The sequence below is a fragment of the Vitis riparia genome, chromosome 6 (genome assembly GCF_004353265.1).
Source record: "Vitis riparia cultivar Riparia Gloire de Montpellier isolate 1030 chromosome 6, EGFV_Vit.rip_1.0, whole genome shotgun sequence".
Taxonomy (NCBI): domain Eukaryota; kingdom Viridiplantae; phylum Streptophyta; class Magnoliopsida; order Vitales; family Vitaceae; genus Vitis; species Vitis riparia.
In genome coordinates this window covers 14,751,762-14,764,593 of record NC_048436.1, presented here as the reverse complement: position 1 = coordinate 14,764,593, position 12,832 = coordinate 14,751,762, and the positions used below count along the sequence as shown (strand labels likewise).

At 35.3% G+C, this 12,832-nt stretch overlaps 1 protein-coding gene across 1 annotated transcript in view; it reads right to left on the bottom strand.

Moving 5' to 3' along the window:
* The window catches only part of LOC117915634 (E3 ubiquitin-protein ligase listerin), a 35,164-nt gene extending 29,663 nt beyond the window's left edge, over nt 1–5,501 (bottom strand). Inside the window, exons 1-3 of the mRNA XM_034831247.1 lie at nt 5,331–5,501; nt 5,141–5,243; nt 4,540–4,602 (exon numbers count right to left, since the gene is read on the bottom strand). Coding sequence (XP_034687138.1) covers nt 4,540–4,602; nt 5,141–5,243; nt 5,331–5,386 — 222 coding nt within the window. The 5' untranslated portion in view covers nt 5,387–5,501. The remainder of the gene's footprint in view (nt 1–4,539; nt 4,603–5,140; nt 5,244–5,330) is intronic.
* Between the last annotated feature and the right edge of the window lie 7,331 nt (nt 5,502–12,832).

Sequence of the window (12,832 nt, the reverse complement as noted above, 5' to 3'; positions counted from 1 at the left end):
CCCCCCCCCTCTTCCAATATAGTTCACAGTCCATTACAATTTTCTCAATTCTCTTTCGAATTTTGATGACTCTAATTTCCTCTTTTTTCTACCATCCAACTTACCTTTTTGAAGCTTCCTCTCTTTCATTCTTTTGAGCAAGAACAATATTTCCCCTTCAAATCCCTCCGTCGGCATTCCTAGATAGCGGCTAAATTTAGCCAAGCTACTAGACTGCCAACACAGATCCCCCTCTTTACCCCTCTCCTCCTCGTCCTCTTGGGAGACCCTTTCCAAAGCCCCCTCTGAAGTCTCCTCAGAATTCCCAGACTCTCTACCCACCAAATCCGAGACTTCATCCTCCCTTCCATCCGCCAATATCATCCTTAACGGGCCCATAACTGCTCCCCCTTCAGCATCTGAATCTTTTCCCCAGTCGGAAACCCTAGCCATGACAACACCTTCCCCGTCCCACCCAGAAGGAGTAGAAAAGAGAGAGATATCCCGCTTCCCCAAAGAAGACAAAGGATAAGAGATTTGATTAGAATACCTGGAAGCCTCCTCCAACAACGCCGCGTCAGTGATTTCTGAGAGATTGACGGCCAGACGAGGTGATCCCAGCTTGGACCCAAACAAATCCCCCTCCTGCTCTCCGCCACCACTGTGACGCCCATCGGGAGCCCTAACCCCTTTTGAGATCTTCAGAGTGGGTCGTCCCTCCCCCACCAGGCCTTTAGAAGGCTTCGAATTGGGTCGGCCCATCTCCTCTTAACTTTTAATCTCTTGGCCCTCCACAGCGGGCTCTCTTTCCTAGCCCGATTCTCCTTGCCAGCCCAATGGTAGATTTCCTCCAGGCCTAAAGGAAGAACTCTTCCCCCAAGCTGAAGACCGGTCTCTTGTTGTCCCGTCAGCCTCTGTTACTGCTCTCGACACATTACCAGAGGGCTGAGCTTTCTTTTTGCAGCTTCCTTCACCTACTTTGCACGTCTCAGCCACTTTTGCAGGTTTCCTATGCATCTGTTCTCTCACCATTTTGAATCCAGCGCGTGAATCTCCTTCTCCATCATCCCTAACCTCCCGCTCCTTGCCCTTTTCATTTCTAATCACCGGAACCACTTCCGACAGCCCTGATTTCACCTCCCACCATAGCTGGAGAGCATAACAAAGTGATCCCACTACTACTTGCATGGAGCTCGGCCACTCTAAGCCTTCAGATCTCACTGATATTCTGGCCCACCTTAGCCCCTTGAAGTTAGCAGTGTTTTCATCCACTACGTTGAACCCCCCGCAACAGTCCCCTATCTTTCTAAAAGCTTCCTGACTCCAAAAATGCAACAACAAGCCCACAACTCTCACCCAAACACTCTCGGCTCTCTCGCCATTTTGAGAACACCCCACTTTTAGGTCCCACCTGTCCAAGTGCAGAATCGATTCCTTGAACCATCGGTTTCCTCTTAAAAGCACCTTGTCTGCCTCATCTTTATTCTCAAACTCGATCAGCAAGAGAGGGCCCCCTATCCTCGCAAACTTCAACCCTCCTTTAATATTCCACAGGGTTCTCCCCCAACTTTCAAGAGCAGACATATCTGGATCCAACAGTGGAGTTTGTCCCCATCTTCCAACCAGACATCGGTCCATTAACTTCCTCTCACTTGAGATATCTTTCTCCCCCAACTGTAACCATAGTGTTTCCCCTACCTTTTTCACTCTTGATTTCACCACATCAACATAGGATTTTTGGGCTTTTCCCTTAGATTCCCCAACTGTACTCCCTGTCCCATAGGAAGCAGCATTTCCCCTAGGCTCATCCCGAGACAAAACACCAAGGAAACAAAGCTTTTCAGCCAACAAAACCTATCATCCCAAAATACCTTTTCCTTCTGGAAACACTAAGCAATATCTCTTTGATTCCAGGTCAACCACGGAACACAATAAGAACCTATCTGCCTCATTTGCTCGACTTTCCAGCTTAAACCTCCTTCCTCCATCTTCCCACCTTTTAACAAGACCCTGCACAATATCACCCCTACAGCAAGCCTCCACCCCTTCCAACAAGCAGCACAAACTAAGACTTCCAAACCTGACCCACGAAGTAAAGCCTCTACTCCTTTCCACAATGATTCCCTTACATCTCTCCCCATGCACCTCTACAGAAATTTCAAAGGATTTTGAATCCACTGCAAACCAGCATCTGCCTCCTCTTTTGGCAGACATCTCATTCCTTCTTCCTCAACTCCTCATCATCCCAATGCCCATTAAGATAACAAAGAAAAGTTCACCTCAGAAATAGGAAGACCGCGCATTGGTATGATGCATGGAATTGACTTGCATTGAGTTTTGCATCAAGATATAAAGATGCTCTCATTTTGTGTTGTAACTATCAGTAAAAATAGTATAAAGTGGAGGATTTGGGGAAGACCTGACGACAACCATCTTTTCCAGAAACATGAACTTTCCTTCCTTGAATGCCTAGAGAAGCCTATAAATAGGCTAATCAATGTAAATCACAGGGATGAATTGATATTAATAATATTATGTTTTCTTTCATTGCAAGGTTGCAACCCCCAATGGTGAGACTCCATTGATTTTCTTCTAAGTGAGACTCCTAGAAGGTTTTAGTAAGACTCTAAGGTTATCGATCTTTTCTTCGTTATTTTTTTCTTTCTCTCTATTTCTTATTTTATATTTTTCTCTACCATAAAATTTATTCTTTGTTCCTCTCCTTACACCCTACAAATAAAACCCTAGCCCACCTACCCTTGAGTGTAGGTAACCATCCTAGGGTTGTCCTACATCCCCCACTCTTTTGAAGAAGATCCAAAGTTAACACTTTACCCTAACTAGTTTCTCATATAAAGAAACTCGCTTTAGATGGAACCCGTGATTTCCATATAATGCTTATGAGAAAAGGAATTGTATGCCCTGGCTCCAAAATGGAATATGAAAATTTGACAAAGAAGAATTAGAACCTAGCATTCTTACTCAATGTCAACTGCAAATGACCTATCTTGTCACTTCTCTCTTTGAATTCAATACAAAAGAGCCATCATTCTTATCTTACTTCCAAAAAGGCCCTTATGACAACATTCGAGAGGGTACTATGTATCATCATTCATTAAGAACAACATTCCTCATTTTAGCTTCTAATCATAAGCAATAAGTATAGAGCATAACTGACCAACATTGAATGAGGTTGCGGCCCAAGTGCTCCATAGTATAGTGTCAAGAAAACATGACGGCAAGAAAGAAAAACAACCCAAAAAAAGGTTCTCTAAGTCAGGCCCCTTCTAAGCTGTCAAACTCCTAAGTTCTTCTATCTGAGTGAACTTGAATTAGCCAACCAAATGAGTTCGCTGCACTTATTCCAAATGCATAAAACTAAAACATAAAGGTGACACACTTCTCTAATCCTTCCAAACTACATCAAAGAGGATAAGATCAGATTGCACAAGTCCTATCCACATGCAATTCAGAACAACACTCTTCCAACCCTCTATCACATAACCTATTACCCTTCCACAACCTCAACCCATAAGTAACATTAAAGACCCCAAACACCATCCACCTAAATCCTTCTAATCTCCTAGAGAATGCTTTCCACCATTTAGTGTCCCTTTCAACAGCAAATCCCACAACCTACTAAGGACCTATTCACTGTCTCCCACCTCCTGATACCAACCACACCTGGCCTAACAGAACCATCATTTAGTCAATTAGGTGTACTCTTCATTACCACAGCCAAGTCTGTCCCTTAGGAACTCTTCTTGAATCTTCTCAATCCACTCCCTCATTGACCTTGAATAGTAAAAGGAGACATTTAGTAGTCAGCAAGCTTGCAAGTGAGCTTTTAAGTAATCCCTCTCCTTTTGGGAGATACTGCTTTTTCCAGACCCCCAAGTTGATATCCACAAAATTTTCCAATTACCTTGCTTATAAATGCTTGAATAATTTTCTACAGTTCAATACAAGCTTGTGTCTAACCTGACTTTTCAATAAACCCCCATGAACCATATCACAACCATGATTCAAAATTCCTTTACTACCTCTTGGAAAAGAAAAATTGCATACAATCTCAAGAGACAAGCCAATTTACACAAACAATCATAAACACGTGACTCTGCACTAATGACCACAAATCATATGCTCAAAAATAATGCAACAATGAAATCACGGACTGGTGGTGTCAAGAATTAGCGTTCCAAGAAAACTCATGGAATTTTACTAAAATAAGGATCAACTCCAGTATCAAATTAAGCAAATACAATATTTCATACTTCAGTCACAAGCACAGACATCTATGGTTTTCAACTACTCTTGTGGAGGAGTAGATGACTGAATTTGGGATCAACGCAAATGGTTATTTAGGCGAGGCAATAGAGTTCTCATGGTTCTTCAACCTTACAAAATAAACAGATGCAAAATTCTAAATTGGATCATTTATATCCTGCAAATTTAAAAGTACATAAGTGCCTCAATAATTTATGAGGTATATAAACAAAGAATCAAGACAATGATTCACATAGATGACCAACCATTCACCACAAAATTGCACAATATTACCTTGGTGGTGGGATCCTTCCTTGCAAGCCTCTTTAAGTGTTGTGCCATTTCACTGTCAATGTCCTGAATTATCAAATATCAATCAGAGAAATATGTCATATGTTATATAATCATATACACAAGAACTTATCAATATCCATATTATATAAACAGAACCTATCAGACAAGAACAGAGCTATAAAATTAGAATTTCCACCAATGTCTGTCTCTAATGATGAGGTCAGTTTATGGTTTCTGAGAAAACCAAAGAAAAAAGATTAAAATCTAAAATCTATAGGACCAAGAAAACAATACTTCCACAACCAGACCTAATAGAACCAGAAGGTCTTTATATGAAACGAGTTTTTTCTACGTTTTTGGGAAACCAGAACAACACAAAGCATGATCAAAATGCAGTTTACTTTTCTTTCTCACGGTTTTGTCAGCAACCAAAACCGAACTGATAGGAGAACCTAATCCAACTACAAAGCTCAATTAAGGTGAGTACCTAATCCGACTACACAGCAGACCACAAAGAGACAAAAGATAATAATCTCAATTTTTCTTTACTTCAAGTGTATGTATAAATAACAGAACTGCTAACCAAAAAATTGAAGCATACCGAAAACTCTTCGGATGCAAGAGATGAATCGAGCCGAGAACTACCGACATAGCCTCCAAATCCGACAGCGGCTGTCCCCGAGGGGAGAAGCGAGGCAGCGAGACTGCAGAGATACAATTGTATGTTAACAACAAGAACCGCAACAGTACGATTGGAAGTGGAGGTGTTTGGTAACTGAGAAAATTTCTACCTGCTGCTTGAAGGGCGTGACTTGCTCCTGGCTCCCTCTCCTTTCTGTCTCCCCATTATTTCCTTCCGGAAGGTCTAATTTTCCCCGCGTTCGGCTCCTTGAAACCCTTTGCCTATAAATGTTTGTATCGTAAACCGCTTCACCACACGGCGGAAGGGGGCTGAATCTTCGACAGGAGCCGGCCAATGGGATTTAGATACAGAATAAAACTGAGGGTAATTTCGTCATTCCAAAGGCGCTGCCTTTTGCCCACTTTGCAAGAAAGCAACGTGGTCTGCCTTTCGAGGGTATAATTTTTTTAAATATAATAAATACTTTCTAAAATCATCTTCCTATATAAATTAAATTTATTTTTAAAATTATTTAAATATAAACCAATACACTTTTTAATTTAAAAACCAATTCAAATTAATTAAAATATTATCAAATCATCTTAAACTTTTGTAATTAACAATAAAAAAACTAAAAATAATTCCTATTATGATTTGATTGAATTTTATATTCCCGTTTTAAAGGGCAATTAATATTTTTCAAAATTTTTAATTAAATAAAAATTTACTTTTTTGAGATCTCCTTTTTTGAAAAAATTTAATAAATCTAATTTATTATAAACTACAACCATCATGGAAAAAATAATGATTGAATAAATGACACATAATGAAGAAATGCTAGTCGGATAAATGTCCTAGAATGGGTGGCTAAAACCCATGGTCTAGTCGTAGTGTAAGCCTCCGGAATTGTCATGAGATCAAGCTCATTACCATTACCATTATATAAATAACCCCTAAATACGCTTGTTAAAGCATAAATGATAAGGCACGAAAGCTTGAGAGTTTGTTTCTAATACTTTTGAAAAATATTTTTAACTTCAAGTATGGATTGATCTAATCCAACTTGACTTCGATATTGGGATTGGACTTTAAGTTATGTTATTTCAAGGCTTAACTATAACCTCATCTAATACTTTTATAATATTCATAACATAAAATATATTTGTGGATCCCGTATTTTCGCACAAGGCGTTCCCACTCGATAGCGCGACTCGTTTTTTCATTTATTTAGTGAAAAAAAATATTATTTTTAGAAAAGATTTGGACTTATCACTTATTTTTGTTTTATTTTTTTAAAGGAAAACAAAATAAGAAAGAAAAACTCTAAGTGTGACTCCTTATTTGGAAAAGACAGTTTGTGGAAAACCAAAGTCGGGTTCGAGACTCAGGTTACTTATCAAGAAGGTACGACGAAAGATCGAAACACCCCTCTACTAAATAAGGTGAAGCAAGTGTAATAATTGATAAGGAAATCAATGGATACCGATGAAATGATCAAATAATAAAACAAATCGAGCATGATAATAAATAAATAAATGAGGTAGGAATGGGAGCATACCTTAACAGCAAATAAGAATGCGTTATCATGAAATGAGGTTAGTGCACAATAATGAATACAAAATATATCACATGCATATCAAATAGCAAGACAAAAAAAAAAAAAAAAAAAACAATATTCATTAAGCATAACAATCGACAATAAGAAGAGAGAACTCATATGTAAGGCCCCCACCAAAGCCTAATTGATTTTGCACGAATTAATCTCACAAATTCCATTATTTTGGAATTATGAAAATTCATTATTGCTTATTTAAAATGAAGGAAAATGAAAAATTATTTTAAAATCAAAGAAAATTTGAGAAAAGTTCTTACTTGAAAGGAAATGTAGCAAGTTTATTTAAAAACGAGATTTTTAGTAACTTAAAACCCTAATAAATGATAAAAAGTGGTAGAATTAAAAAATATTTGAAAACTGAAGTGAAATTAAAATTATTTGAAAGAAAACTAGAGTTTTGAAATTTATTTGAAAATTGAAGTCTCGAAAATTATTTGAAAATTGAAGATCTCAAAAATTATTTGAAAATTGGAGTTTTGAAAATTAAATTTAAGAATTGGAATTTTGGAAATTAAATTTGAAAGAAATTGGAATTTTAAAAATTATTTGAGAATTGGGGTTTTGGAAATTAAATTTGAAAGAAATTAAAGTTTCGAAAATTATTTGAAAATTAGAGTTTTGAAAATTAAATGTAAGAATTGGAATTTTGGAAATTAAATTTGAAAGAAATTGGAATTTCAAAAATTAAATTTAAGAATTGGAATTTTGGAAATTAAATTTGAAAGAAACTGGAATTTCGAAAATTATTTGAGAATTGGAGTTTTGAAAATTAGTTTAAGAATTGGAGTTTTTGAAAATTAATTTTGAAAGAAAATGGAGTTTCGAAAATTAGAGTTTTGAATATTAAATTAAGGAATCAAAGTTTTTGAAAATAAATTTTGAAAGAAATCGGAGTTTTGAAAATTGGAGTTTCAAAAATTAAATTTAAGAATTGGAGTTTTGAAAATTAATTTTGAAAGAAAATGGAGTTTCAGAAATTAGAGTTTTGAATATTAAATTAAGGAATTGAAGTTTCAAAAATGATTTGAAAATTGGAATTTTGGACAATTATTTGAAAATAGAAGTTTTAGAAATTAAATTTAGAAATTGAAAATTTGGGAAATTAAACTTTGATATTAAAATATGAAGAATTAAAAAAATGATGAAATGTGGTCTTCGAGTGGTGCACGGGAGAGTGGCCATGCATGGCCATGCGAAAATGGGCCTAGGGTGCAAAGTGGCTGCCTTGTTGGTGGTGAGTTGACTTGGCACCGTTCATATTAAAAAAAAAACAAATTCCAAGGTTCCCTAAAACTCCTACCAATATAAACCATTTTTGGTTGCTCTTTCTTGAAGTATCACTTGTAGTTGGTTGAGTACTGTGGGAAAGACATTGCTTTGTTGCATCGACACTTTCTATTATCAACAATGCAGATTCCGAGCGAGACTGGTTTTTCTCCAAGTGGCGGACTGTGAGTTGATAATGGTAAGCTGGAAGAATTCCCACTTAGTCAAAGAGTTGTCCATGGTGATCGAAAGGTTAGAAATTATCAGCATTAAAATCCGAAAATTCAAGTGCATTTGATCCATTTCTTGGAACTTCTTTTCCATGGAAGAGACTCCACTTAGAAATGATATTCTGAGGTCCATTGGAGCCATTATTGTGACTTTTTGTGAAAATGAAATCAGTAATGCAGTCCCTAAGGCAATGATATCCTTGGCCACATTACCAAACTCTGAAGCATCCTCTGAATCTACATGGCCGGCCTGGAGCTTTTCTATTTCTAGCTTCAAAACCCCTTTCATAAGCTTATGAACCTTGCGCTTAAGATCCTGAAATGAATCCTCAGGAGTTTCATCAATTGCAATAGCTTCTCATTTTCTGGAGCTTGTAGAAATCATCCTTCTTTCACACTTTACAGTTTCTTATTTTGGCTATTCCAAGACACAACATTATGATTGGGCACACATAAGAAGGCTCTCTTTGCAAGCACCATCTCAACATATTTTTCATAAAGTTCAACAAGAACAGACCCACCGAATAAATCAGAAAAAACCTCCAACCTTGATAGCTTTCATGTACACTTATTCTTCTCTAGCATCCCGGCATGTCACTCACCTTCCCACAAGATATACAAGTAAAGCTCCCATCTAAACACACAAGTCACCCATCCCTAAGAGGAAAGACTTCTGATTTGAAGAAACAAATGCACCAACCCTTTGCATTCAGTGAAATTTCCGACCTTTTGACAAGATCCACTGATCATTCATAGGAAATTAATATCCTACTGCATCGATTTAATGCCCCCATATCTCACTTACCACCTAGATTCACAGACATTTGCAATTGAGGTTGCCTTTTTACCCATCAAGTGTTCTTCACATCAAGTCATTCCCCACCAATGCATCAGCACAGATTTCAATTCCTAGGGCTCGAGGCGTACATTTAGGGGGAAAACAGAGAAACAAAAGAATAAGAGCAGGAATAGAGCATGAAACATTTAACAAATATGTTGAACCCATTTCGTTATTTTATCCATGGGTTTAACTATCAGTGGGTTGCACTATGGGAAAGATTTTCCAGAGTAAAGCATAAAATGCAGCAAGCTCTTCAAATATTAAACCAATAATCACCAAATCATAACAACCCAACAAGCAAAGTTGAAATCACAGGGAATGAGATAGGACAAATATGAAAGATGAAAATATACAAGAAACCCATAACGGCCATACCTGAAAGTCTCCTTCCCAATAAGGTATTTTGGGTTGCAGCTTACTGCTATTTCTTCTTATTTTCGCGCACTATACCTCTAGCTCTATTTCAGCTATCTTCACACCTCATTTAGATTAAGCTCAGCTCACCATCTCCCAATCTCTCCAAAACAAAGCACCCATGGACTGTCCCTCCCTTAGTTCCGTCCAGCTCTCTTCCTTTCTCAAGAGAGTTTTGGGCCAAAATGGGCTTCTTTAGAAACTTAATATTAAAAGTGGGCTTCTTCCAAAACTAATGTTCAAAATAGCCCCCATCAATCCACATAAGCATAAAATCCAGTTTTTTATACTATTTTTATTTACTTTCCCAACTTCCCATTCCATGCTCTGTTCTTTATGTAATTTTTTTCTTCAAAACCCTAGTCCTACCAGTGGGCCATTGTGAGAGAGACATTGTTGGAGTTACAAAGCATCAAGGTTGAGGTTGGTCCCAATATTCTTTTTGGCTTATTTTATGTAAAGTTTTTGGCACTTTCCCTTTTTTTTTTTCCCATCTCGGAATCTCTATTTTTAGAGAAAAAAAAATTTTCCTATTGCTTTTGGTTTTCTCTTTTGTTTACGTCCTTCACGTCTATTTTAACATAAATAGTTTGTTATCATCCAAAAATTGAAGCCCTTTAAGATGTAGACATTTGTTGAAGTTTCTGGTGAAAATGAAAATTTATGGGGAAAATGAAATTTTCTAGGAAAAAATGACAGATCCGTGATTCTAATATCTGACATTTATTCTAGTATGTTTTTTGTCTATTTTCTATTGGGACTTTGGGAGAATGAATTTTATATCCTTCCTTAAAGTTGCTTTCCAACACATCCTAACTCAAGACATACATCTGAGCTTAGTGTCTCACATAGGGCCTACAGTTGTATATTGTGATGATTAATGTCTTGAGGGCTGGTTTCAACTTCGGCTTTGTTAGCTTAAACATCATATAGGGTAACCTGCATGGAAAAACAGGGCTCGATTTTGTAGCATCTGGTTCTAGATCTAGATCTGCAACGCACTTAAATGGTCCAACCTTGATTTCTCCGATGAATCAGTTCACTTTTTTTTTTTTTTCCTTTTTTGGTTGGTAATAAAATGCTTTTAGGTCTCAATTGGTTTTTAGCTTGAAGGTGCTCATTACAGTGCCCGATAGCTTGAAGCTACAATTGAGTCATCAAATAGCAAAATAAAGGGTTTGTTTGAGGGTTTTAGGTCTTTCAAGTCAATTATTATTAAATTAACACTACTTATGATATATTTTATGTCATCTACATCAAAGACTTATTATTACTTATTAAAAATTAAAAATAACTATATAATTGTAATATCTTTTACTATCCTAAACTCGCTTTTGGATTTTTCAGGGGCTTAATGTTAAGTTTTTAACTTTTGTGAATTTGATAATATCATTATTAAATTTATAAAATATTTATATATTTGGATATTTAAATGAATAAATGAATATAATAATTAAAAGTTGAAGGTGTAGTAGTCATTTTTTATAAATATATCATATTTAAATACTTCACTTTTAAATAAACTTTATAAAATATACTGTTATTTATTTTTATGTTCATATTTTCAATTGCTAATTTACTTAATATCTTGTTTTTTTTAAAAAAAATAATATTATTTAATTTTATGACAAGTCAACACAATGCATGAATAATATTTAATAATTAAAATATTAATCATATTTATTTTGACACATTAAAATCTACAGATAAACCTGATGTGATTTGATTGGTCGTGTTTTTCAATATGTATTGAATTAGTTCGGCAGTTGGACTAAGATCGCAACGAAAATTTGGAGACATGATGGGCCCTAGACATAGTAAGAAAAAAGTAAGAAAAAAAATCTGTCATTCATCACTTCTTGCTCATTAGATCTCTTCATGTATGGGTTTGTGAGAAACTGACCAATAAATGTTTCCCAACATTATCCCTTCTATAAGATAAAAGAGAGAGATCCTTCATAGAAGGATGAGTCCATATCACCCGAGGTTTGTTTTACCACCAGCTAAAATAAATGCCTGGATGTTGGAGGAAATAGCCAAATAATAATAATAATAATAATGGGTAAATATTAGTGCTAGTAAATTTCATCAAAAAAATATTCTTTTCTTCCTCCCTATTTTTAAACAAACAACAACTTTCTAATGAGTAAGTAGACTAGAATCAAAGATGAATGATATTCCCATTAACTTATTTAGATATATACCATGAACCATTCCCAGAACCCCCACATATAGAAAATCATAGTTTTCAGTATTAGGAATTTTTTCCCTCTGTTCTCAAAGAAGGAAGAAACTTTTAAGTTTATTCCATGTTATATGCATTGATGCCACTCTATAAAAGCTATTGTCCAACCTACTTGTAACTTGTAACTTATAATGTTACATCCTTCTCAATGTATGATGCACCCTATCCTATATTCACAAAATACTAGATGTTAGATCCTGTTTTGGTTCTTAATTAATCGATATTGTTAGGGTACTCAAGCCCCCCATGAAAAGAACATGAATCTTACCTAAACATTAACGTCTATATCATTGAAAGTTAAACGCATGTTTTAAGGGTGTTTATACAGAATTTTAAATCACGGTTCCCAACTTACATTTTGTCAAAAAAATTAACATATTTAATAGATATTTATTTTAAAATTTAATTTTTAATATAAAATATTAATTTCATTTTATCAAGAAATATTAGAGTTAATCTCATCCTAATTATCAAATTAGAAAATAAACTAAACGTGTTTGTAACCCAACACATGTAAAACATTTTATTGGACCAAAACTAAAATAAAATAAAATACATCAATTACGCAATAATAGACATAGTAGTAAGCTCAACAGTTTCTCAACATCCAAACAAGAGAATTACCATTAGATAGTTTTCTAAAAATATTTTATAAATTTTTGTATTGTATATAAGTATGTTGTAATTTTATGAATAATAAGTTAAGCAAATTGTATTTCATATTTCAATTCTCGAACATAAATTTGTTCTTAAAAACAATTTTTAAGAACTATAGAATAGAGTTAGTTGACTAGTCTTTTTAGATGTGATATATGTTATTGGAACTCGGGGAACTTCCTTAGTAGCCTTTTATTATTATTTTTTTTTGCATGTGTTTGTACAAATCGTCAATGGAGAAACTGTTAGGTAAAAGCTAGTATTTAGGGAATGGTGAAATAATTCTTATCCATTTTGAATATGCTACCACCCTAGACAAGGGTCCTAATGCCCATATTGATGTTTAGTATTATGACCAATGCTACAATTTATTGCCATTATTTAGGCCATCGAAGACATAGTC